Genomic DNA, 27570 nt, shown 5'->3' with positions numbered 1-27570 from the left:
ACTGGATCGGTTTGAGCAAAAAGCCCTACAATGCCGCCGCCTCCAATCCTATTAACGGATAACTGAGCTATGAGAGTCAACCGGGCGAGAAGAAACGGAGCGACCCGCCTTCCTCTTCGCGCTTCTCCTCTTTCTTTAGTCCACCGCGTCAAAGCCACCGTCAAAGCCGTTTCCTGCTGGTACTGCGATCTAAAAATCTACGCCCTCAACGAACCTCTCTTCCGGTTCGGCCGAAAGCACGCCTCGATTTTCAAACTCTGGTTCTCCATCGGGACTGGTTTCGGCCTAACGGCACTCGTTGGAGTCACTTCGATTATTATCTGGCAACTATTCATTAGCTCCGACCCCCGGCTTAGCAACCTTTTCGGTTCCCTCTTGTTCGGGTTTTCTCCTTCTTTAAGAATCTCATTGTCCGATGCCGGATATTTATTCATCTCCACTTTGGTCTCCGTTTTCGTCCATGAATTTGGCCACGCTATCGCCCTTGCAAGGTCAATTTCTATTTAATTGATTTCATGGAAAACAGAATTGATGATTTTAGTTGAAATTTTGAGTATCAAGGTTAGGATTTTCTCATGTTTGTTACTATAGGTGAAAAAGCAGTGAGGGAATACAGTTGGAGTACATTGCAGTTTTTCTTGCGGTTCTATTTCCCGGTGCACTAGTTGCTTTTGATTACGATTTGCTGTTGGCGTTGCCTCGATTAACTGCCCTTCGCGTATATTGTGCTGGGATTTGGCATAATGCAGTGGTAATCTCACGAATTTTTAACGAATCTATCGTGTTTAAATGATCTCAATGGTTTAGGTTTAATTTAGCATTGTAGTTGGATTGCAAACACTTTGGTTCGTGAAACCAGATTTCAAAGCTGGAATTTTGAATCCGTTTACCTATAGCATAATGCAGTGGTAATCTCATAAATCTAGATCAGTTTTAATGTTTTGATGATTTCTTGATCTGCTTAGGCTTCGCTTAGCATTTTTGTTGGGCTGCAAACTGAAATTTTCAACCTGCATGACGTAATGCTGATGTATCATGTTTAGATGATTTCTTGATCAGCTTAAGCTTAGGTTAGCATTGTATTTGGGTTGTTGCGAAACACTGGTTTTTCCAACCATGACGCAGAACTGAAATTTTGAATTGATTTACATCTAGCTTTGTCATTGTGGTCGAAATTAGAGTTTGAAAACCTTACTGTAAAGGAAAACTCAACTTAATCTAGTGCACCTCTTACTTTAACTTTTCTCTGGTGTAGTTCTGTGCACTTTGTGGATTGTTGTTGTTCCTGCAGCCAGTGATCCTGTTTCCATTTTACATACATGCCGAGAGCCCTTTGGTACTGGACTGCAAGTATTTACTCATTTTATTCTTAGATTTGAAACATGAATGTTGATGGGCTTGCCTTGATTTATCCTTCTACTGTCTTGATGGGCTTGGCTTGATTTATCATTCTACTGTCTTGAATAGGTTTTGGACGTAGCATCTCCGTTATCTGAATTTTTGTCTCCTGGGGATGCCATAGTGTCATTGGATGGTGCAGGCATCCATGGTGTACAAGATTGGATGGATATGACTGCTCTACTAGACAAAAAGATACTTAAGAATTCAAGTGATTTCCATCATTTTAGAGGCTTTGGTGCCGTAGATAGAAGAAAAGGATACTGTGTGCCTAATGCCTTGTTGGAAGACAGCAAGAATGTTCAATTGGCCAAAAACCAAACTGTCTGTCCTTATGATTTCACAGAATTTGTGAAAATTCACTGTTTTGATCCAAGTAATTCAGTCAATGTTGTTGATGAAGATGGTGATCTTGGAAGAAGAGAAAATGTGCTATGTTTGAATGCAAAGGATATTGTCAATCTCGAAAAATGTGATGGAAGGGGAAAAGTAATGAAAAATGGAAGCAGATGCATGTGTTCTGAGGTAGACTTTTATCTTCAGAAGCATAAATTAGCCTTTTTCCTCAAACTTGCTTCAATATAATGCTAGTAATATACTATTGATCACAACCTTGTTTCTCAATGTCTGTAGGATGAGTCTTGCTTAAGTCCAGTTCAGTTTCCAGGTTTGATGTGGGTCGAGATTACATATTCAAGGCCCCATTCAACAGAATGCTTACAATTTAAAAGTTCCCTTTTAGATTCCAACACTTCTTCTGATGCTGTAGAACAAACCTGTGGTGGAACTTTTGTTTTTGTTGGTGATGTGATATCAATGGCCCATTCAGTTCAGTTGACCGAATATCAACCTCGGTGGGGATTTTTTATCGGAAAATATATTCCAAATAAGCTAGAAAAGAGCTTAATATGCACACTCCATGTTTCTTTAGCATTACTTCTTCTCAACAGCTTGCCAGTAAGTACCATATTTTACTTCATAGACTGTTCTAGCATATGCTTTTTCATTTTCATTTCATTGCCTTTCATCACACTAAACAAAGAGATAAGTTGATAATGAAGGTTAATGTTAAATTGTCATATTAGGAAACAAATTTATTTTTATGGTCTATAAGTAGATTAGGGATTTTATCAATGAAGTAGAAGAGTTGCTTACGGATAATCATGTTTATGTTACCCAAAATTGAGCATAAGTGTCCGATATAAATATGCGCCTAAAGCAGGTATAATCAACCCTTTTTACAAGTTTTTTTTTCTATATATTTGTAGGATCATACGGTTCACACTCCCATATCCATACCCCAAGTATTTATCAAGGGAAGTGTGTATGGATTTTCTGTACCAATCTAACCTCTTTTTTCTTTTCTTTTCTTGATTAGGTATATTTTCTAGACGGTGAATCGATTTTGGAAGTTGCTTTGTCTCACTTCACATCATTGAGCTCAAGAAAGAGAAGAAAAGTTCATCAAATATGTGTTGTGGGAGGGACTTTCATTTCAGTTCTGGCGTTCTCGAGGATCTTGTTTATCAATGTCTTCTAATATTATTATGTTATACGAACTTAGAACTTATATCAGTCGCGGCTCATTCAAGTTTGAATCTCAATATTTGTAACTTCTCTTCGGATTTTGAGGTTGTAGCATCACTTTGTACCAAAAGAAATTTAGTATACACTCGTTCTATATTCCTTACAAACTTGAACATTTAGAAAGGAAATGGAAAGATTTTTGCACTCTTCCCTTTCAGATTTTATATTTTTAATGACTGTTACGTTATTGTTAATCACTCTTCTGCTCCCGAGTCCTGCATGTGTTTGCTCATTGCCAAAAGCCAAGCTCTCCTCCCCCACTACCATTCTGTCTTCCATAACCCATCAATCCACACCATCTCCATTTTTCAAGTGTCACTATGTAGGGTTGAGCCTGCATTTGATGCACCTGGATTTAAACTGCGGCCTGCATTCGAGTACTCGATCTCATCCTTTGCAGTTCATACTAAAATTTAATGTAATTGATTTATATATTTAAATTTATGAGAATTAAATCTAAACATGATCTGGATTTTACAAGTTTAAGCACATGGAAATGAATGAATTTGAAAGAGGATTCCAGGTCCTTTCTTTCTACCAGTGTCTCCCATGCAATGCCAAAAGCAGCAAAATAAACAAGACGTTTTTAAAAATAAAAAAAAAAGGTTTGAAGACCCAAGTTTAGGCTAACAAGCTTAACTGATGATGAGATGTAGAATTTTAAAGAATATAGATTTGTGATGATATGATGACCAAATTTTGGGACAAAAGTAACTGAGGTTTTCCTTGTATTTGGCTGCAGAAAGCAAATACAAAACCAGTAAGAATAATATTTTCTAGGAGTTATGTCAAATTCGAGAGAAAAAAATGAAGGAAACAATCAATTCTACACCATTTTCATCGCATTGGAAATTCCAACAAGTGTAGGACCCAACAGGCCACAGCTTTGATGATGATAATGGCATGCTTATCATGTTTCTGAACCAGGGAAACAGTCGTCATTTTATATGGCATTGTTAAAATTTGTATATAAATGCATAACACTTTCTTTGCTTTTTCCACTCAACTCACAAACTTCAAAATCTTTTCTTCGTATGGCTTTCGGGTGAGTAACTCTTGTTGAAGAAGCAGGGCACGTGCAAATTTCCATGTCTAGCAATCTTCTCAGTATTTTTTTTTACATATGAACTTTGCATGTGCTTCCCTTGTCCACCATGAGTTCCTCACCTTTTTTTCTCGTCTCTCACTCTCATTGGTGACTGCACCCTGCAGTGCAAGTGCAACTCACTTGTTGAAAAACTACAGATGCTTAGTTAAAGGTAAGATATCATGCATATATATATAGTCATATAATTTTGTTTATTTTTCACAGGCCTCCCTTCAACTTAGTTTCTCTCTTCACTTACAACGATCAATTCTTCTTGCATATGTATGTATGTATGTATTCGGGTCCATCTATGACAAGAACCATCCAAGTTCTGTGTTCAAATTTCAGAGGGCTTTCTCTACACAGGCTATATATATTACCCGAGTATAAGTATAGAATACAGTATAAAAATATGTTTGCTTTTATCGAATATAGATATCAAACATGATTGCCTTTTTTTTATAAAAAAAGTAAGCTGCAAGTAATAAAGAAGGAAGAAAAGAGATGGGTTGTTGGATGAAAGATTAATGTAAATTTACTTTTAAAGAAGAAATACTGGGTTTTTAGCAATACGGCAGGATCATGATGCAAAGGGATTGTACTTTGTGTTGTTGACTTGAGGAAGAGTAAGCATACAAAGAAAGTTTAATAATTCCTTAATCTTTCTTAACTACTTCGTCTTCATTATTTTAATGTTACATCAAATATTAATATTTTAATATTTATATTAATTTTAGTTTTTAAATTAAAAAACGGAAGATTTTCAAGAGTAACTAAATAATTTAAAATATTTTACATTGAACTATCCGAATACTAATTACCATAAATCTACTTTTCTATTTTCTCTAAAAAAAATATTTTTCAGAAATGATTTTTCATATAAAGGAATGAAAGGGAAGGGAAGGGAAGGTTAAAGAAATGGAAGAATACAATATTCAAAACCTGAATATTAATTAAAGCTCTACACTTGAATCTGTTCATCCATTTTGCTTGAAGATGAAACAAGGCGTTCTCTGATTTCCCATTCATCTGATGATGTTATTGAACGCTTCCTGCTATAAATTGCGTACAGAAGTAGTTGTGCTATTCCAAGAAGTAACCCTATCCCATTTGGTACCTGCAATGAAATAAAATTCGAAACAGACACATATTCGAATATGATTATTGAATGTATGTATTTGCTACATATTCGAATATGATTATTGAATGTACGTATTTGATACATATTTGAATATGATTATATTTTTCATATCGTATTTAAATATAGTTTTGAAATGGAACATACTCCAAGAAAGATATCTTTGACGAGCACAGCATACAAAGTCCAAATGGCCCCGTTCAAGAAAACGAACAATGAGAGAAGGAACGGCATATACTCCACGCTTTTAGTCGTCACCACCGTTTTCTGCACAATATTTCGAGGTCAAACTATTTAATCTATGTTACTCCCACTCTTTATTTATGTTCGATTATTTATCAAACTTACTAAACAGACAGTTTAAGCTAATCTTACCATTGCTGCTAAAGGCGAGCCATACATGATAATATCGAGGCCTGCACTCAGAAACCCTAACACATTAATCCTCATTTGATCTCCATGCACAACCACTTGAGTGACCAAAACTGTTGCTGCTACAAATCCAACATCGAGAAGCCCAAAGAGTATCCCAGTTTTAGCCTAGAAGTACACAACAAAACATATCATTTTATATACTTTGAAGACATGGAGTTCATGTTGATGATGTAGTTGATAATACCCTGATTCTCGGAGGTGCAAAAATAAGGAACAAAGCTACATAAATCAATTCCACCACTACTCCAAATCCATTTATAGTGGCAACCAGGAAACTTCCAGGATTTGTAACACCATAGTAAGTCCACAAGGTACAACTCAAGAGGGTCGAAATGTAGGGAAAGCTCTCGAATTTTTCTGTCGAGCGGTTCCTCACTATTCTGCAGAATGTGCTCCTGCAATAACACAAACAACATTAGATCTCGGGTTTGATCTTGAGTGGTCTCTGTAGTAAAAGAAAATATTATTCATTTTAAAAGACTCAAAATCGAACAACTACGTTTGCAGGTTTTATATTGTCAATTAATACTTTATAATTATCTCGTACTATTGAAAAGAAGAACACGGACTTACAGCGGAGAAAGAAAGAAGAAGACAGAGATGATGTTGCCTGATGCATTAACAGGAGAAAATACAAGCAAATTAGACGTTGAAAAAACACAGAAATCTGCAATCACATGATCATCTGAATGTTTTCTTCACCTATTACTCCGACAACGAAACTCAGGCTTATCATGTTGGGATTTGAGACGACTTTCTTTTGGTGAGGCTTTGGTTATGAAAAACGTTCAGCTATAAACAAAACTATCCCACTATTACTTACAAAAACAGATTGCTTATTTTCCAAATCCTTTGATTATTTTAATACAAGACATGGATCATCTGTGATATATTATATTGTTCTTAATAAATATTTCTAGCGTGATCCATAGTTGGAATGCATTGCAAGCAATCTTAAAGACTTTGTCCTTTACATAATCTTCATATACGAAGTTGGATATTTTTTTTAATAGTATTTAAAGTGATTATAAGGTAATATATGTTAAAAAATATTAATAATTTGTATACACCCTACAGAAACATCCGTTTAAACTCGAAATCTTAAAAAAAACATTTACTTTAATCAATAAAGTCATCTAATTAATTTACGAAGTTAACTATTGAATGTTAATTTTCATTAAAATATTTTTTTATTTTCTTTTATTTTGGCTTGAGTCGTTTTTCATAATTATATGCTAATAAAGAGACACAACGAGAAAAAAGAAAACTAAAGAACTAATTACTTTTTGATTTCAGATAAGATCTTATTTTGAATAAATATTAAAACAATATGATAAAGTACGCAAGGGTGCAACTTTATATATAACAAGTGACCACGATATATTATTAAAAAAAAGAACTATAAATAAGATTTTAGGGTAAACTACAGTAATGGTTACTTACCTTTGATATTTGTACATTTTTATTCACTAAATTCAAAAAACTAAAGTTTTAGTCACTTATATTATCATTTTATTAAATTATGGTCACCAGAACGTTGAATGACGTTAATAGAAGTGTTTAATTTTTATTTTAACCCCTGAACTTTATATAAATATTAATTATAAGACTTTTTGTAAATTTAAAAAAGTTTAGGGACAAATTTTCAATTTACCCATGTTTAATATGCTTTTCTTTGAGCCGCACACCATTCATCTTCTCTGTCGTCGGTTGAATGCACTGGAAAATTGCTTGAAATGATAGAGAATATATGCATTTTACACTTTACTCGGTCTCACTTTACTCTACTGAGTTTTCCATGCAAGAGTATAAACTGACACTCAGTTTTTCGATCGATGGAGTTGGGAATAGGGCTGGCGTGCTTCATGGTGGTCAAGAGAATAATGGTATAAGGGTTTGCTTGCCCTTTTGGAGAAATATAACCCATTTGGAGCTGTAATGAAGTTGATGATCAAAATAAGGAGCAAAGCAATTCAGGTGGATATTGGAATAATCACTACAGTAAAACAGGTTTTTTGTTTTTAAACAAAGATTTGAAGACCCAAGTTTAGGCTAACAATCTTAACTGATGATGGGATCTAGAATTTTAAAGAATATAGATTGTGATGATATGATGACCAAATTTTGGGACAAAAGTAACTGAGGCTTTCCTTGTATTTGGCTGCAGAGAGCAAATACAAAACCAGTAAGAATAATATTTTCTAGGAGTTAAGTCAAATTCGAGGTCATATCTGTTAAAAAAATGAAGGAAACAATCAATTCTACACCATTTTCATCGCATTGGAAATTCCAACAAGTGTAGGACCCAACAGGCCACAGCTTTGATGATGATAATGGCATGCATATCAGGCTAAACTCACGATATAATACACTCAAAATAAATAAATCACGATCTGATACATTCCCTATATTATTTGCTGAAATAGGGCGAAATCAACAGTGGCCGTAGGTCGCCATGCCTTCCGGGCGACCTACTACGTCGCCATGGCTTCCCGGGAGAGATAATGGACGTTTGCATGGCACATGCACGTCCCAACAGGTCGCCATGCATTCCCCAACACCCCTACAAGGTCGCCAAGCACTCCCAGCGACCTACAAGGTCGCCATGCACTCCCAGCGACCTTGTAGGTCGCCAAGCAGTCTCGGCGACCAAGCTTCTGTGCCCCTCTGCTCCCGTGCTCCTCTCATGCTCGTGAAATCACCTGCTTCATGCAGCAATGCATGCATGTGAAGCCGTGAATTATTGGTTCAATTATTGAAACATTGCAGCGTGAAATCAGCTGCTGCAATTGCACAATTATTGGTGAAATAATTGAGGCAGCCGGTGACATTATTGGTGAAATAATTGAGGCAGCCGGTGACACCTAAATTATATATGGGGTGTGCATTATAGTGAGAACATAAAAGAAAGAAAGGGAGAAGAGATTGCAGCAGAAGAAAGGGAGAAGAAATTGCAGCCGAGAAAGAAAGAAAGGGAGAAAGGAAAGGAAGAAGAAGAAAAGGAGATAAGGCTCTTGTGAGGTAAATTTTTTTATTTAAATTAGTTTATTATTATAAATGTTTAGTTTGTTAGTTTAGGGTTTATGGTAAAACAAAAATCAGTTAATTAGTTTGTTAATTTAGGGTTATATGATTGTTAGTTTAAGTTATATTATACATAAATAAAAAATTATTTAATTAGTATGTTTGATAGTTATATAGTTAAAAAATAATTAATTAGTTTGTTTTGTTAATCGTTAGTTATATAAAAAAATTATTTAATTAGTTTGTGGTAGTTAAATAGTTAAGTTATATTTGTTTGTTGAATTTATATTATATAAAAAATTAGTTAGTAAGTTTATTAGTAGTATATTATAATGAAAAAATAGTTTATTAGTTTTAGTTATATAAAAGAATATTTTATTAGTTGTTTAAGGGTTTAGCGTTTACGTTTAACTTATATTTTAAAAGGTTTAGTTTGTTAGTTTATTAGTTTATTATATTAAAGTTTAGTGTTGTAAATTAGTTAGTTAGTTTATATTAGATTATATTAAATGATTTTTTAAATATTGTTGTTTAATTTTTTTTACAGATTCATCCAATGGCTGACCAAATTCCACTGTTGAGGCTTGACAATGAACATATTTCAAGTCATATGGGAATAATGGTGAATAAAATATTTGTTTAATGAATTATAATTAATAAATATTTGAATATTATTTTATGATTGTGATAAATTTTTTGAAATATTTAATTGCAGGAGGACGAGCAGCGAGTCCTTCGTCTTCGGCTACATAAAGTGCCCAAGCCACACAGATTAATAGAAGAAAACTTGCAGGAGGCTGGATTTTGGTATGTAACATTTGTGCGAGATTACAAGTTGGTCCTAGGTTTGATCAGTGCCTTGATTGAGCGTTGGAGACCAGAAACGCACACGTTTCATTTGCCGTGTGGCGAATGTACGATAACTCTGGAGGATGTGGCATTGCAACTCGGGGTCCAAACAAATGGGATGCCAGTGGTAATGTCACATGAGTTTAATAATGTGGCACAACTTTGTAGCTTGTTTCTTGGGAAAACGCCCGTGCCACCAGAGTTTAAAGGGTGGCGTGTGAGGTTGTCATGGTTGAAGAATGAATTTCAGCTTCAACCAAATAGTACGGAGCACGAAATTATATATGCAACACGAGCATATATATTACAGTTGATTGGGGGTATTTTAATGCCGGATAAATCCGGTAGTTATGTTCACACTCAATATCTTCTTTTTTTAAGAAATTTTGAGAATAGTAGGAAATATAGCTGGGGATCGGCGATATTGGCGTTCTTGTATCGTGAGATGTGCAAGGCGTCATTAGTCGTGAATGATAATAATACAACAGAAATCAGTGGATGTCTGTTGCTGCTACAGTCATGGGCTTGGCATAGACTTCCGTTTCTGACACCGATTAGTCGGACTGCGGTTGACTTTCCGCTTGCCGGAAGGTAATATGAATTCTCTATTTTAATATAAAATATTAATTATAAAATAAAAATGACCATATTTTTGTTTTGATTGATATACAGATGGAGGCATAAAATTGAAGGCACGGGGTTGATGCACAACAACATTAAAGAGTTCGGGCTGAAGATCGACATTAAGGCTAAAAAGGAGATATGTATAATATGTTATTTTTAATTATTATTTAAATTAACTATATTATTTGATTTAAATAAATTTTATTGTTTTTGTAATTTTACAGTTTAATTGGAGACCATACATGAATGAAGAAATACTTGCGTTGATACCGCACGATATTTTAGATGGGTTTCAATATTGGTGTGATGTTACACCATTGATCAATTTTGCGTTTGTTGAGATCCAATTTGGGGATAGAGTGTTGAGGCAATTCCACTTCCACCAACCTATTCCGCGGAGTCCATGGGATCATGACCTCCTCCAAATCTTAGATGGTCGTCGTCAGGTGAATTGGGTTGAGACGCATGACCAGCTGCACAGATTTGATGGTCGTCGTAAAGAAAATGTTAATTGGGTTGAGAAGCATGCAACCTACATTAATGCTTGGAACAATAGGGCTTCATTCATGCCAACTCTTGACGACATTCAAGATGACGACTTTAATTTTGAGACTTCGGCTTACCTTGCTTATTTTTTGGATAATGGAAAGCCATTCTTGACAACAATTGTAGAGAGGCGACAATTTTTGAGGTTTAAGAAAAGATTTGGTAAAGCTGAATACTCTATACCAAGTGGGAGTGGGAGTTCATCTCAACAACCTGAAGCGGAAATGACCGATGTAGATAATAGCGCACCACAACCGTTCGGCGATGCATACATACCAGAGTTTGTGCAGCCTGATGCATCCATCCACTCTCCCATGTTTTCGTCGACGTATGAATTTGAACACATGTCAGTTCAAATGCCCCCAACGAAGGAGGAGGATGGGTACCATACTCCTGAGCAACCGCAACGGCCACAACGCATCAGACGTCCGCCCCAACATTATCATTCAACAACACCCCGACATCGGCAACAATTGTAAACTAGTTTTTTATTTGTTACAAATTTCATATTGAAATTAGACTAGTTTTTTCAAACCTTAACAAATTCGATATATTTATAATGATTTTTAGTATCAAATCATTATTATAATTTCATTACTAGTTATGTAACGAAAATATGGTTAATTGAACCAAACATTGTTCATTGTTCAAGTCGTAAATCATTACTATCAAATCATTAATATCAAATCATTAAATATTAATAATAAATTATTATTACTAATCATTACTAAATCATTACTATCAAATCATTAAATATTAATAATAATTTCATTATTACTAATCATTACTAAATCATTACTATCAAATCATTAAATATTAATAATGATTTCATTATTAGTAATCATTACTAATCATTACTATCAAATCATAAAAAATTAATAATAATTTCATTATTACTAATCATTACTATCAAATCATTAAAAATTAATAATAATTTCATTATTACTAATCATTACTATCAAATCATTAAATATTAATAATAATTTCATTATTACTAATCATTACTAAATCATTCTTATCAAATCATTAAATATTAATAATAATTTCATCATTACTAATCATTATTAAATCTTATAAATACATAGAAATTCATAGAAATACATATATCATTACTAATGATGAGGCCTATATCTTGGTAAATTAGGACAATTATTTTTTGAATGGCCTTCACCCCTACATAATCCGCATCTATTTGCTTGACCTCTCTCTAGCATGGAAATCCATACTGGTATGAATACGAGTGGACTCAGGTCGACCCTTTGGACTTCTGCGAAGCATTGGATTTGGCAGCCATTCGTCATGATCTTTTCTGGGCCAATATGATTCATTTGGTATCTGTCTAAACGCATAGCTGTAGACATTTAATATCCTACGTAGGTGAAAGCACTCATCAACATAAGTGTATGCGCTTACACCAGCATACATACATGCAGCGACTGCATGAGCACATGGATATTTTCATGCCTGAAAACGACCACAATCACACCATTTCTGTCGTAAATCAACTCTAAATGTTTGGTCTTCTCCTCCGATGTTACGGCGTATGCACGACACGACAAAAGTATGACCAACTCGGTCGAAATTATGAACAAACATTGATATTGCCAATCGCTCATTTGCTTCCATTGATTCCACCACTGTAGGAGCCCAAGTTTTACCTCTATTTATAAGACTCTCTATTTCTTTGCCTTTGTCCAACCAAACTTTAGCCAATCTAAAGTACGTCTCTTTCATCACACTCGCAATTGGGAGATGGCGTGTACCTTTTAGTATCGAATTAATGGCCTCAGCAAGGTTTGTGGTCATATGTCCGTATCTCCGACCTTCATCGTATGCTTGCGACCATTTTTCCCGCGGTATTTTTGAAGCCCACTTCCAAACACGCTGATCATCATAAAATACCTTCAAATTCTCCAATCTCTTGTCAAAATTTGGTCGACATAGTTTGTATCCTGTTTCATAATATACTGTGTTAAACCACAATTAAAAAAACCATGTAAAAAATGCACAAATATTGAAAATAAAACTTACCCATGCTGACTATCTCGCTACGAATGTGTGCGTTATGAAATTGGTCGATACTATTCTTGCCAATATAACGGATACAAAATGTCGGATATGCATACGAAGGTATCCAACGACTTCCTGGTCGTTCAATTGCCGCCAAAATACCCGTTCCTCTATTGGATATCAAGCAAACTTCATCTTCACGAACGACATATTGACGTAGATTGGTCAGAAAGAAATCCCAAGCCTCTGTTGTCTCTCCCTCAACAATGGCGAATGCAATTGGGAAGATATTTCGCTCACCATCTTGAGCAACTGCCATCAAAAGTACATGCCTATATTGACCATACAGCCACGTACCATCTACTTGGATCATACGTTTGCAAAATGGAAATCCTTCAATACATGCCTTGAATGCCCAAAATAGTCTATGAAATATTTTCTTCTCTGGCAGAAGTTGACCTTCTTCGTCATATGCGGGCATGGTTTGAGACTTCACTATGGTTCCTGGGATAAATCGCTTCATTACTTGTAGCAAATGTGGTAGCTCATTGTACGATGTATCCCAATCTCCATACGTCAGCTTCATCTTCGCATTCCACACCTTGCCATATTTTACTTGATATCCAAATTGGCTTCGAATAGATGCAGCTAACACTGAACAAGATATCCTTGGATCCTTTTCAACCATCGCCTTCACGTATTCACATATTACATCGGAGTCCAATAGTCGGTGGTCTTGTTCGATGAAGTTTTGCAAACATGTGTGCGGACCATTGTACCTCGTGATGACCCAAACATCGTGCCTTTGATTTTTCGACACTCTGATCTTCCACTTGCACTCTAGGCCATATTTTACACACTTCGCGTATAGGGTTTTCTGGTTGGACTCTGCAACATGGATATCAACATGGCATTTTATGCAGTACTCTTTAATCGCCAGGGTAGCTTCATTTTTTCCTCTGAATTGCACCCCAACTGAAAATTCACCAGAATTATCGAATGATTCAGTCATTTGGTATGGAGGTAAATGTGGTATGTTTGGGAATTCAGGTGCCCTCATCGCATCATAGTCTATCTCGTACATGTGAGGAGTAGCTTCATACGGTGCCGGAACTTCATTAATTGCACCTCCACCAAAAATATTTTCGTCGCCGCCCAAAACGGGTTCTTCGGTTTCTTCATCTTCGCTTGAATCATCATGAATTTCTCCCCATCGATTTTCAGCGTCAATATCAACAACCAATTCCGGTATGTTTCTCGCCTCATACTCTGCTGCTGTAGATGTCCCACCGACTTCATTTACACTTTCCAATAGTGCCATAAAACTGTTCGGGAACTTGTATGTCGGCTTCTCAAACTGACTATATAAAGCCATTTCAGATGGATTTTGAGTCACACCTCTTGATGACCCAGGAACATCACATATGTTACGTACATCAACAAATAACTCAATAACTGCTATATTGGTTGGCTCATGTAATCCAACCATGGTTCTAATATCATCTTTTTCAAGTGGAACTGCAGCATATCTGACTGGGTTGGGGCATATCATAAACTTATACCTCAAACCATCAACTGCAGCTCGAATTTTTCTTTCTATCTTATGCTTCATTTCTATAAATGTGATGTCTTTTTTGAACATCATATTTATTGTTTTTTCAGACTGAAAAACTACTCCGACCTCATTTTCCATAATATGTCCATTATAATGGACAATCGTGAAAAAGTTATTGCTCATTTTCTCTACAAATAAAAAATAAATTAATTTAGATTAAAAAATTAGATAAGATAATTTCATAAATCATTAAATCATTAAATATAATATAATATAATATACTATTATATTAATGATTAAATAAAATTTGTTATTTAATTTGATTGATTGATTACTAATATTACTAATAATGATTTAATAATTATTATTAATCTAATGATTTGATATTTAATGATTTAATAATAATATGATTTAGTCATGATTACTAATAATTATTTATTATAAATATTTAATGATTTATATTTGATACTAATCATTTAGTAATTATTACTAATAATAATGATTAGTTTGATAATATTTTTTATTTCTTAAAAATATCAAACAAATTTGTTAGGCAGAACTGTCGAGATAATGTTCTCGAAAGAATTATTTCGTGAGATAATGCGTTGACCGGATTATTTCATTCAATTAATTTTTTACTCTTTACTAATTACACATATAATATAAATTAAACAAAATATTTTTAAAACAACACTAAATATTTTTAAACACAATATTTTTTTAAACAGAAATTATCTCGCACAAATTATCTAATATAAACTTACTAACTAACTAATTTACACATACACAATAACTAAAAATGGACAACAAAAAATAATAAATTACCCGCGTATTTGTGTCTTCTTCCTTTCCTTTCTGACAACTAATTAATTTTTTTTATAATATAACTTCAACAAACAACCTAATATACGTTTAAAGATACTAACAAATTAATTAATTTTTTTATATTTAATAATTTAAACTAAGAAACTAATTAACGAATTTTTTATATAATATAATATATAACTTAAACTAACAAACTAATATAATATAACTTAAACTAACAAACTAATTAACTAAATTTTAGTTTTACCCTAAACCCTAAGCTAACAAACTAATAATTTCATATAATAAACTAAATTAAACAATAAAAAATTACCTCAAAAAAATGTTTGAGCCTTTATCTTCTTTTCTTCTTCTTCCTTTTCTTTCTCTCGATAAAGTTTCTATATGTGCTGCTTTTATTTTTACCCTAAACCCTAAACCTCCATATCCTATATATATAAAGAAAATGAGCGTTGGAGAGCGTCATTAAATTTGATTGTATAATATTGAGCATTGAATCGTGTAACTATTGAGCGTTGAAAGGCTGCAATTCAACAGCAATATTTGCTACATTTAGCAGCTAAATTAACGCTTATGGATGCATGAATCTCCCAGCTATGGATGCAACGCATGCATGAGGGAACAGAGGGTTAAAGCTTGGCTACAATCTCCCAGCTATGGATGCAGGAATCTCCCAGCTATGGATGCAATCCATGCACGAGGGAGCCAGCTATGGATGCAACCCATGCACGAGAGAGCAGGGTTAAGTTTGGTCGCCAGGATAATTGGTCGAGGCTTGGTCGCCAGGATTGCTTGGCGACCTTGTAGTGGTGTTGGGGAATGCATGGCGACCTGTTGCGGACGTGCATGTGCCATGCAAACGTCCATTATTTCTCCCGGGAAGCTGGCGACGTAGTAGGTCACCCGGAAGGCATGGCGACCTACGGCCACACTGTTGATTTCGCCCTATTTCAGCAAATAATATAGGGAGTGCATTAGATCGTGATTTATTTATTTTGAGTGTATTATATCGTGAGTTTAGCCTGCATATCATGCTTCTGAACCAGGGAGACGGTCGTCATTTTATATGGCATTGTTAAATTTTGTATATAAATGCATAACACTTTCTTTGCTTTTTGCACTCAACTCACAAACTTCAAAATCTTTTCTTCGTATGGCTTTCGGGTGAGTAACTCTTGTTGAAGAAGCAGGGCACGTGCAAATTTCCATGTCTAGCAATCTTCTCAGTTTTTTTTTTTTACATATGAACTTTCCGTGTGCTTCCCTTGTCCACCATGAGTTCCTCACCTTTTTTTCTCGTCTCTCACTCTCATTGGTGACTGCACCCTACAGTGCAAGTGCAACTCACTTGTTGAAAAACTACAGATGCTTAGTTAAAGGTAAGATATCATGCATATATATATATATATATATATAGTCATATAATTTTGTTTATTTTTCACAGGCCTCCCTTCAACTTAGTTTCTCTCTTCACTTACAACGATCAATTCTTCTTGCATATGTATGTATGTATGTATTCGGGTCCATCTATGACAAGAACCATCCAAGTTCTGAGTTCAAATTTCAGAGGGCTTTCTCTACACAGTCTATATATATTACCCGAGTATAAGTATAGAATACAGTATAAAAATATGTTTGCTTTTATCGAATATAGATATCAAACATAATTGCTTTTTTTTTTATATAAAAAGTAAGCTGCAAGTAATAAAGAAGGAAGAAAAGAGATGGGTTGTTGGATGAAAGATTAATGTAAATTTACTTTTAAAGAAGAAATACTGGGTTTTTAGCAATACGGCAGGATCATGATGCAAAGGGATTGTACTTTGTGTTGTTGACTTGAGGAAGAGTAAGCATACAAAGAAAGTTTAATAATTCCTTAATCTTTCTTAACTACTTCGTCTTCATTATTTTAATGTTACATCAAATATTAATATTTTAATATTTATATTAATTTTAGTTTTTAAATTAAAAAAAGGAAGATTTTCAAGAGTAACTAAATAATTTAAAATATTTTACATTGAACTATCCGAATACTAATTACCATAAATCTACTTTTCTATTTTCTCTAAAAAAATATTTTTCAGAAACGATTTTTCATATAAAGGAATGAAAGGGAAGGGAAGAATACAATATTCAAAATCTGAATATTAATTAAAGCTCTGCACTTGAATCTGTTCATCCATTTTGCTTGAAGATGTAACAAGGCGTTCACTGATTTTCCATTCACCTGACGATGTTATTGAACGCTTCCTGCTATACATTACGTACAGCAGTAGCTGTGCTATTCCAAGAAGTAACCCTATCCCATTTGGTACCTGCAATGAAATAAAATTCGAAACAGACACATACTCGAGTATGATTATCGAATGTACGTATTTGATACATATTCGAATATGATTATATTTTTCATATCGTATTTAAATATAGTTTTGAATTGGAACATACTCCAAGGAAGATATCTTTGACGAGCACGGCATACAAAGTCCAAATGGCTCCGTTAAAGAAAACGAACAATGAGAGAAGGAAAGGCATATACTCCACGCTTTTAGTCGTCGTCACCGTTTTCTGCACAATATTTCGAGGTCAAACTATTTAATCTATGTTACTCCCACTCTTTATTTATGTTCGATTATTTATCGAACTTACTAAACAGACAGTTTAGGCTAATCTTGCCATTGCTGCTAAAGGCGAGCCATACATGATAATATTGAGGCCTGCACACAGAAACCCTAACACATTAATCCTCATTTGATCTCCATGCACAACCACTTGAGTGACCAAAACTGTTGCTGCTACAAATCCAACATCGAGAAGTCCAAAGAGTATCCCAGTTTTAGCCTAGAAGTACACAACAAAACATATCATTTTATGCACTTTGAAAACATGGAGTTCATGTTGATGATGTAGTTGATAATACCCTGATTCTCGGAGGTGCAAAAATAAGGAACAAAGCTACATAAATCAATTCCACCACTACTCCAAATCCATTTATAGTGGCAACCAGGAAACTTCCAGGATTTGTAACACCATAGTAAGTCCACAAGGTACAACTCAAGAGGGTCGAAATGTAGGGAAAGCTCTCGAATTCTTCTATCGATCGGTTCCTCACTTTTCTGCAGAATGTGCTCCTGCAATAACACAAACAACATTAAATCTCGGGTTTGATCTTGAGTGGTCTCGATGGTAAAAGAAAATATTATTCATTTTAAAAGAATCAAGTTCGAATAGCTATATTTGCAGGTTTTATATTGTCAATTGATACCTTATAATTATCTCGTACTCGTACTATTGAAAATAAAAACACGGACTTACAGAGGAGAAAGAAAGAAGAAGACTGAGATGATGTTGCCTGATGCATTAACAGGAGAAAATACAAGCAAATTAGACGTTGAAAAAACACAGAAATCTGCAATAATATGAACATCTGAATGTTTTCTTCACCTATTACTCCGACAACGAAACTCAGGCTTATCATGTTGGGATTTGAGACGACTTTCTTTTGGCGAGGCTTTGGTTATGAAAAACGTTCAGCTATAAACAAAACTATCCCACTATTACTTACAAAATAATTGCTTATTTTCCAAATCCTTTGATTATTTTAATACAAGACATGGATCGTGTGCGATATATTATATTATTCTTAATTAAATATTTCTAGCGTGGTCCATAGTTGGAATGCATTGCAAGCAATCTTAAAGACTTTGTCCTTTACATAATCTTCATATATGAGGTTGGATATTTTTTAATATTATTTAAAGTAATTATAAGTTAATATATATTCAAAAACATTAATAATTGTATACATCCTACAGAAACACCTGTTTAAACTCGAAATCTTTAGAAAAACAACATTTACTTTAATCAATAAATTCGTCTAATTAATTTACGAAGTTAACTATTGAATGTTAATATACATGAACATAATTTTTTTATTTTCTTTTATTTTGGCTTGAGTCGTTTTTCATAATTATATGCTAATGAAGGGACACAACGAGAAAAAAGAAAACTAGAAAACTAATTACTTTTTGATTTCAGATAAGATCTGATTTTGAATAAATATTAAAACAATATGATAAAGTACGCAAGGGTGCAACTTTATATATAACAAGTGGCCTCGTTATATTATTAAAAAAATGAACTATAAATAAGATTTTAGGGTAAACTACATTAATGATTACTTACCTTTAATATTTGTACATTTGTATTCACTAAATTCAAAAAATTAAGTTTTAGTCACTTATATTATCATTTTATTAAATTATAGTCTCCGAAACGTTGAATGTCGTTAATTGAAGTGTTTAATTTTTATTTTAACCCATGAACTGTATATAAATATTAATTATAATTCTTTTTTTAAGTTTAAAATAGTTTATGGACAATTTTTCAATTTACCCACGTTTAATATGCTTTTCTCTGCACTGGAATATTGCTTGAAATGATAGAGCAGATCTGGGTTTTACACTTTACTCGGTCTCACTTTACTAGACTGAGTTTTCCATGCACTGGAATAGTATAAACCAACACTCAGTTTTCCGATCGATGGAGCTGGGAATAGGGCTGGCGTGCTTCATGGTGGTCAAGAGAATAATGGTAGAAGGGTTTTCTTGCCCTTTTGGAGAAATATAACCCATTTGGTCAAGAGAATAATAGGGCTGATGATCAAAACAAGGAGCAAAGCAATTCAGGGGATATTGGAATAATAATGGAGTGTTAGGTGGAGGATCATGGTAAGAGAAATGAAGAAGGATCAAGGAACTGCTTTTCCTTAATTTTTCTTTCATTCACTTTTTCAGATGGTTGATTTGGTTTTTACTTGTTTAGAACTAACAGATCATTATCATAGGATACATGCATATATAATGATGGGTTTCTTTTCTTTTCAATCTCCTTTCTCTCCTACGAACAGTGTAAAAAAAGCAGATCTCCTTACAACGGTTTATCATTTCAAGCAATATTCTTTTCCATAAGAAACCCAAACAATCCAATGCATTCAACCGGCGACGGAGAATATCAACGGTGTGCGGCGCAAGTGTGGTTGAAAGAAAAACATATTAAAAAAATGGATAACTTGAAGTTTCATCCCTAAATTATTTTAAATTTACAAAAAAACCTATAATTAATACTTATCTAAAGTTAAGGGATTAAAATAAAAATTAAACCTTTTTATTAATGGGTTACGCCATCAAACAACGGGATTCAACGTTCCGGTGACCATAACTTAATAAAATGATAATGTAAGTGAGCAAAACTTAAGTTTTTTGAATTTGGTGAGCAGAAGTGTACAAATATAAAAGGCAAATGATCACTCCTGTAGTTTACCCAAGCTTTTATTTTTGCGTGAAAAACATTGCTTAAAAGTGTTAATCATCGTGTTACTATTAAATTATATAAATAATATTACAACATTATTATAATATTATTTTATACAAAAGTTAATTTTTTGGTAATAATATATGTTGTTACTGCTAATTAGCACTGCACAGAAACTGTAGTCATTGGGTACTGCACAGAAACCTTGTATGTATTATGCCATTATGGAACTGCAATAAACAATAGCTTCATATATGTTAACAGTGATTTACTTTTAAATTATAATTGACATTCAGAACCTATTAATGATAAAAAAATATTATTTTCTTTAAAATTTTGGATTCAAAATATAAAGTATTTGTTTATTATCAATTGAATAAAAGAATTTCTGAATAAATACTATATTATAATCACTTCGGACTATTAAAATTATAAGGAAAGTTACAATTTGTTGGGTGGCTATCTTGTATTATGCCATTATGGAACTACAATAAAATAATTTCTTATTTATTAAATGTTAGAATGCTGCTATGAATTATTGATCATATATTTGATTATAGGTTTAAAATTAATAAAATATATTTTTAATTTGAGTTGATTAAAATTTTAATTTTGATGATTGATTACAACGAAAAATAATAGATTTATATTTTAGTTTTGGATATTAATCAAGAGTAACTAATATTTTAAATAAATTGAGTAAAATAAAATATCATTGTATATTAATTTATTTAAAATATCAATATATTTGTGTATTTTTATAATTCATGTTTTTATTAGTTGATCTAAAAGTAAGCTAATATTTGACCAAATTTAAATGAAACATGTGGTAATAATTATGCGACAATCATAAAATATTTATTTGAACAATATATCACTTCAAAGATGAATTCAGTATTCAACATGATTTACTGCTATTGTTTGCTTGCCACAATAAAAATACAATTTATTATTCAAAGATTTAATACTCACGTTGTATTTGATATATTGAGATGAAAATGAACTATTATTTTGAATTTATTGTTAACTTATAAAATATTAATCTTTCTTATATATTCAACTAGTTCACCTTATGTTATCATAATATCAATTCAAATTCAATACTCATGTTTAATGAAGAAAACTTTCAAGAAATGAAAATGTACTTATAAATAGTACTTGGTTGTATGGATATAGACCATACATTAAGGGGAAAACTATATAAAATTCTTACTGTGATAATCACCTCTAATGCAAAAAGAGATTTTGTGAGGTGCGATCATTTATAACATATGAGTTTGATGACCAAAATACATAATATTTCATAAGTCTCTAGGATCACATTAGGAAACATTAAGAACATCAGATTGTAGTGGAGAGTACAACGGAGATATGATGACTTACGTGAACCGAGTTCAGCTCTATTTGCAAAACTCTTAAAGAAATGTGATATTGTTCTATAGTACAACATGCCAAGACCACAAGTATGAATGGTATACTTGAAAGACGTACTATAAGTCTTAAACATATAATAATGGGCATGATTGCTCATTCTACCTTAGTTCCTCCTAAAGGGAATATTAAAAACATCAACTTATATTTTTAAATATAGTATCCACTAAAGCAATTTTAAAAATACCTTATGAACTTTGGACATGTCGAAAGTCTAGTTTAAAACACTTTCTCATTCAGGGATGTATTGTAACATCCTCAATACCGGGTTAGTGACTAAATTGTAAAGTCTTAGAATTTGGTGGTTAAAATAAAATGAATGAATAGTATAAAGATTTACATGTAAATTATTGTGTAGGATGAAATTGAAAAGAAGAAGGAATGAAAGGACAATAGAGTAATTGTAAGAAAAAATAATTAAAGAAAGGATAAGTATAGATATAAGGATACACGTGGGTGGAAGGGGAGAAAACACCCAAGGCTTCCAGAGTTCTCTTCTTCTTCTTTCTTCCTTGTGCGTGTGAACCAAAGCAAAGGTAAGATTTCTGATTATTGAGTTTCTTGTTAAATTTAATATTGGGTTTTGATTATTAGATGATAACTAAGTTTAAAAAAAGCTTAAGTTATCTTAACATCAAAGGATGGAGTTAGGAGAGATTTAAGATTTGATGTTCTTAAATGAAATCTTGGAATAGAGTTCATAACTAGAATTGAAAGTTAAATTTGACTTGTCATCAATCTAGTTAAGATATACGAAGTGTTAAAAGTGGAATTCAAACATGTTGAATTATTGATGTAATTCTTGAATTACATATGAAGGATAGAATTTGGAGGTTTAAGATGAAATAAATGAGTATAAATTGGTTTAAGGATGTGTACTATAGTTAAGAATGAAAAAGAGGATTAAACATGAAGGATTTAATCCAAAATGAATGAATTTTCGGGTTCAAAAAGAGGATTCTGGGCAGAGTGCATCGATGCATATTCATAGTGCATCGATGCATCAAGGTTAAAACCCAGAAAGTGTTTGAAGGTGTATCGATGCACAGGTAGTGCATCGATGCACTCTTTTAAAATAAAAAGATCGAATGCAATTAGTGCATCGATGCATAAGGCATGCATCGATGCATCCCATTAATAATAAAACATCGAATGCATTTTATGCACTGATGCACAAGTAGTGCATCGATGCATACCTTCATTAAAAGAGGAAATTGACATTTATCTTAATCTAAAGAGTGAACCATTAGAGTATATTAGCTATGATACTGATATAGATCCATGTATGATTATGTAGATACTAAAAGTAAGCTTATTCCGGAACGATCAAAGGATTAGAATCGAATCAAAGCAAAGCTAAGGTGAGTGCATACTATATGTATAGTATAATGGAATAAGACTTGTGATAAGTCTAATTCCTATATTGATTTTCATAGTACAATAGTTGTGAACATGCATACATGATAATTATTGTAATACATGCATAAGGCATATATATGTTCATGTGATTGGATAAATGATGTATATATATGAATAGATTCAAATACACATGTGATATGATATGTGATATGAGAACATGACATGAGCTACATGATCACAAGAGAAATGACATGAGCTACATGATCATAAGAGAAATGACATGAGTACATGAACATATGGAATATAAAAAATAATGCCCATAGTATACGATATGAGAGCTATAGGTGTAATTGGCATGCCAAGAGTCGAGGGTATAATAGTCCTTCGGGATGTAGTCCTTCGGGATGTAGTGGTCCTACGGGACATATATGACAGTCATTCGGGACGAATACTGAACTAAGGTTCGGTGCCCCATGAGGGAATTGATACGAGCTGTGGTGACAGCATTAGTGCACAACCTCAATGTACTCACATACCTCTATTCTCAACAATATACATGGGCAATTGAAAATACAAAGTAAAGTGAAAGTGGTACAAGAAGGTAAGTTTTGTACATGCATGATATGATTATATATGTTAATGTGTAGTAGATACATGCATATTGAAATGTCATGAAGGAAATGGTAAGAATGCATATTCATGAAGATATTGTTGCATATTCATTTATTGCCTCACTAAGTCTATGACTTAGCGTGTAAGTGATTTACACGTAGGTACCGAGAAATAAGAAGATTCAGAATAGAAGTGGCACGGACAGCAAAATTATTAATAAATCAGATCAGAAGTAATTGACAAAGTAGGTATTTTGTTGTGTAGAAAGTGTTAGTATGTAATAAGTGGTTAATTACGAGTGCTCTAATCGATTTTGTATTAAGTGGTCTCTTTTATGTAAATTAAAGTATTTTGTTTTAATGAAATTTTTAAATTGCTGGGATTTTTCTTTAAGAATCAAAGTTTGAAAAGTCAATGTGACATCTCGGACTTGTATTCGGGTCGAATATGAGTTAGGGGTGTTACATGTATGCAATACCTTTTAAGCCACATGAAAGGAAATTTGACTCTATAACCGTGAAAAACTATTTTATTGATTATTCAAAGCGATCTAGGGGCTATAAATTTTATGACCCCACAACTAATAATATTTTTATGACAAAAATTATAACACTTTTTGAGAATATTGAGTTTAGGAAAAGAAATAAGGTAAGATGCATTATTTTTGAGGAGGAATTGAATTTTAACTCAATTCCTACATTTTACCTATTATTAACTAAAAAGTGAATCTAAAACTCAATAAGACAATGTTGAACAATACCTCACTTAATGAGGTAATTTTTCCAAAAAAGAAATGAAGTCAACAATCTGAAAAAACAAGTATCATTAAGTAGATGCACGAGAAAAAAATATTTATATTATATTTTTAACCTTATTTTTATTATATTTATATTTTGTTAATTTTAAAATTGTGTCCTCGTTCATTTAGAGAACCATTAGCATTTGATTCTCTATGAATTTGTTAATTTTTTTTAATAGCCTGAGTGATTACGATGTAACATCTATTCAGAATCTTTTTAACTATTAAAAACATTACGAAGTAGCATCTATTCAAAATCTTTTTAACCATTGAAAACATTCTCACACCCTACAAACGCTGTTACTTGAACTTAAAATTTCTAGAAAGGACAATACTCTCCTTAAAATTACTTGATGGATTCTTTGTAATTTTATTACATGATCTTTCATATATATATTATTATTACAACACAAAATGACTTTATATAAAGTATGAGACACCCTTCCTTTCTTGTGTTGACTAGTTGTGTATTTTAGCCTTGATTATAGTTACTTATGTGGAGTTAAAAGGTACTGAATTCACATTTTTGGTAATTGGAGAATTGAAAATAAAGCAAATGAATCGCTTACTGATACCATATCTTGCAATTTTGGGAATAATTGTTAGGGTTCTGATTCAAAATGCTAACAAAGCTTTTAATGCGTTTGCTTCTATGAGATAACTGTATCATAAATTTCAAAGATACACTTTCGAAAATCAAACCCATCCATAAATAGAACAAACATCTTTCATCTTTTTTTCAATACCCAAAATCCTCCATGGAAACCTTATGTGTCAAATTTTCATCTTCTTCAGATACTTCAAGCATCTCAGCCACCTCAGAGGATGACACTCAAACCAGTACCGGCAATGGCGAAAACACCACGACGACCGCCGCCAAATTGAAAGAGAAAGTGTTCCTTAATGTTGAACGTTCTCAAGAACAATCATTGAACCAGCCAAATTCGGGGTTTCGTCTCCCACCGAGCGAAATGTTTCCTGACGACAAATCGGTTGAACTGAAGCTCTCATCGTCGAAAGCTAGGGCTTTCACGTGTGGTTTTTGCAGCAAAGAGTTCTCGACGTCTCAGGCACTGGGAGGGCATCAAAACGCGCATAAACAAGAACGCGCGATCGCCAAGCGGCGTAAAGAGACGGGTTTTGGGATTTGGGGGCATCACCAATATCCTTATTACTCGTATTCCAGCCTGTCTCAGGGCTCTTTGTATGGATCTTTTAATAGGTCTCTTGGGATACGAATGGATTCGTCTTCTTCTTCGATGATTCAAAAGCCTGCAACAATTCCGGGTTATCATTGGAACTCACTCGGCTATCGTTTCGGCCATGGCAGCATCGTGATGGATAGTTTCCAGGCTCAGAAGAACAGCGTTTTGTCGACTAGTTCATCAATGTCTGCAACTCCAGTTTCGATTGTTGCAGCAGCAAATAAGATGTCGATGACTAGGACTAGCAGTGATGATTCTCATGTATCAAAAAGTAACGTGGATGATGATTCAGAGCTCGATTTGACTCTTAAGCTTTGAATCTTTGATTATGTTATAGAATTTAAGAGTTTCCCTCATTTTTATTATAAAACAATCATAATTAGATTTAACTTCCATTTCTATATGGAAGTAACGAAGATGATTCAGGGCTCGATTTGGTGTGTAATTTGAAAATAAACTCTCATTTTTATATCTTTATTATATGATATTCTTGTTTTTTATTTTATAATTTTTAATAATTATGTCTTTGTAATACGTTTTGCTCTATTTTTTGATACATTTTCAGTCATTTGGGTGTTGTTTTAGTTTATGTTTTTTTAGAGTTAGATTTGACATCACCACAACTGATCAATATATCACTTATTTATTATCATGTTGATTTTTCCTACTTTAGACTATCAGATTGAATTTGATTAAGCGATTTGCGTTCGTAGATAGTTTTTCACGTCGCTCGATTTTGATTTACGATTTGTTAGTGGTCTTTCGATCACTTGATTCCCTTTGTGATTCATTTACAGATACGGTCAAATCAATTCATATCTATCTTTTATTCAAGTTTATTTGGTTATATTTTTTTTAATTTTTTCTTTGTATGGTATTTGTGTGATCTCAAGTGACTAATTTCTTTTGTTATTGATTATAAGAAAATGTTCTTATTATGTATTTACGGTTGTGGTTATAAAATTTTATTACAATTTGGATATTTTATATTTTTAATAAAATTAGCATCTTCTATATAAAAAAATAAACTCTCATTTTAATCAATGATTTTTTTTTTGCTTTTATTAAATAATTATTAGATTTTGAATTCAAAATACCATAGACATCTAATTAATATTTATTATCTTTCATAATGAAATATTTTTAAAAGTAATTCATTAGTTTAATTAAGGCATGAGAGGATACTTTCTCAGTTAACTATGATTGAATAGTTTAGACTATGGGTAAATATTTTATCATTTAAATTTTATTTGAAAAAAATTTAAGAATAGTTGAATCATATATATTTATTTAAATTAAATTAAAAATAAAAAAAAATAAGTCAAATTAAAACTTTATTTACTTATAACTTGAATAAATTTTAAGTTAAAGCACATAAATTATGGACCATATAAACGAAAACTTCTTTTAGAAAAAGAAAAAATATACAATTTAATATGATAAACTAGGTTTGATAATTTATTTGTTTAATGTTTAAGTTTAATAAAATTTGAACTAAATCAATAATTAATTAATATATAACTTATTTTGTTTTGAAAATATTTTAAAATATTAATGGATCTTTTATAAGGATTAAATATATTTATAAATTTATTGAATTTTTATAAATTCATGGAAAGATGTTTATTTTTATTTATTGAAAAATTGGATTAGTTTGCTCACTTTTAAAAGTGATTCAATGAGTAATTTATTAATTGATTTTTTTTAATATTCTAATTATTGAATTTAAACTCCAACCAACTGATGATTTATCTCTTGTTTCTGCGTATTTTCCAA

At 32.7% G+C, this 27570-nt stretch overlaps 4 protein-coding genes and 1 pseudogene across 4 annotated transcripts; 3 read left to right on the top strand and 2 right to left on the bottom strand.

Moving 5' to 3' along the window:
* The window catches only part of LOC120162215, a 28697-nt pseudogene extending 27030 nt beyond the window's left edge, over window positions 1-1667 (top strand).
* On the top strand, window positions 20-3006 carry LOC120162214 (membrane-bound transcription factor site-2 protease homolog). Its single transcript, XM_039172392.1, has 6 exons — window positions 20-491; window positions 604-751; window positions 1256-1336; window positions 1468-1923; window positions 2032-2355; window positions 2777-3006. Exons 1-6 carry the CDS (start codon window positions 70-72, stop codon window positions 2936-2938), a joined length of 1593 nt encoding a protein of 530 aa, XP_039028323.1. The 5' UTR covers window positions 20-69; the 3' UTR covers window positions 2939-3006.
* A 1998-nt stretch (window positions 3007-5004) lies between these two features.
* LOC120161838 (bidirectional sugar transporter SWEET17-like) lies at window positions 5005-6483 on the bottom strand. Its single transcript, XM_039172044.1, has 6 exons — window positions 6348-6483; window positions 6219-6255; window positions 5830-6040; window positions 5586-5750; window positions 5358-5477; window positions 5005-5189 (listed from the first exon to the last, which is right to left on the bottom strand). Exons 1-6 carry the CDS (start codon window positions 6379-6381, stop codon window positions 5034-5036), a joined length of 723 nt encoding a protein of 240 aa, XP_039027975.1. The 5' UTR covers window positions 6382-6483; the 3' UTR covers window positions 5005-5033.
* A 10713-nt stretch (window positions 6484-17196) lies between these two features.
* On the bottom strand, window positions 17197-18586 carry LOC120161777 (bidirectional sugar transporter SWEET17-like). Its single transcript, XM_039171986.1, has 6 exons — window positions 18520-18586; window positions 18391-18427; window positions 17996-18206; window positions 17752-17916; window positions 17524-17643; window positions 17197-17393 (listed from the first exon to the last, which is right to left on the bottom strand). The coding sequence occupies exons 1-6, from the start codon at window positions 18551-18553 to the stop codon at window positions 17226-17228; spliced, it is 735 nt and encodes a 244-aa protein (XP_039027917.1). The 5' UTR covers window positions 18554-18586; the 3' UTR covers window positions 17197-17225.
* A 6761-nt stretch (window positions 18587-25347) lies between these two features.
* On the top strand, window positions 25348-26112 carry LOC120161483 (zinc finger protein 7-like). Its single transcript, XM_039171716.1, has one exon. The coding sequence runs from the start codon at window positions 25348-25350 to the stop codon at window positions 26110-26112; it is 765 nt and encodes a 254-aa protein (XP_039027647.1).
* Window positions 26113-27570: the final 1458 nt, after the last annotated feature.

Source organism: Hibiscus syriacus, unplaced genomic scaffold, assembly GCF_006381635.1.
Source record: "Hibiscus syriacus cultivar Baekdansim isolate YM2019G1 unplaced genomic scaffold, ASM638163v2 tig00111402_pilon, whole genome shotgun sequence".
In the NCBI taxonomy this organism is placed as follows: domain Eukaryota; kingdom Viridiplantae; phylum Streptophyta; class Magnoliopsida; order Malvales; family Malvaceae; genus Hibiscus; species Hibiscus syriacus.
The sequence above is the reverse complement of the archived record's forward strand: the minus strand, read 5'-3'. Positions and strand labels throughout refer to the sequence as shown.

Coding starts and splice junctions, on each gene's coding strand:
- LOC120161777 (XM_039171986.1), bottom strand. CDS start 18,553: ATGATAAGCCTGAGTTTCGTTGTCGGAGTAATAG. Junction 18,207..18,390: donor TTCTTCTTTCTTTCTCCTCT/GTAAGTCCGTGT, acceptor GTGTTATTGCAG/GAGCACATTCTGCAGAAAAG. Junction 17,917..17,995: donor TTGCACCTCCGAGAATCAGG/GTATTATCAACT, acceptor GTGTACTTCTAG/GCTAAAACTGGGATACTCTT.
- LOC120161483 (XM_039171716.1), top strand. CDS start 25,348: ATGGAAACCTTATGTGTCAAATTTTCATCTTCTTCAGATACTTCAAGC.
- LOC120162214 (XM_039172392.1), top strand. CDS start 70: ATGAGAGTCAACCGGGCGAGAAGAAACGGAGCGACCCGCCTTCCTCTT. Junction 492..603: donor CACGCTATCGCCCTTGCAAG/GTCAATTTCTAT, acceptor GTGAAAAAGCAG/TGAGGGAATACAGTTGGAGT. Junction 2,356..2,776: donor TTCTTCTCAACAGCTTGCCA/GTAAGTACCATA, acceptor TTTCTTGATTAG/GTATATTTTCTAGACGGTGA.
- LOC120161838 (XM_039172044.1), bottom strand. CDS start 6,381: ATGATAAGCCTGAGTTTCGTTGTCGGAGTAATAG. Junction 6,041..6,218: donor TTCTTCTTTCTTTCTCCGCT/GTAAGTCCGTGT, acceptor GTGTTATTGCAG/GAGCACATTCTGCAGAATAG. Junction 5,190..5,357: donor TCAAAGATATCTTTCTTGGA/GTATGTTCCATT, acceptor ATTTCATTGCAG/GTACCAAATGGGATAGGGTT.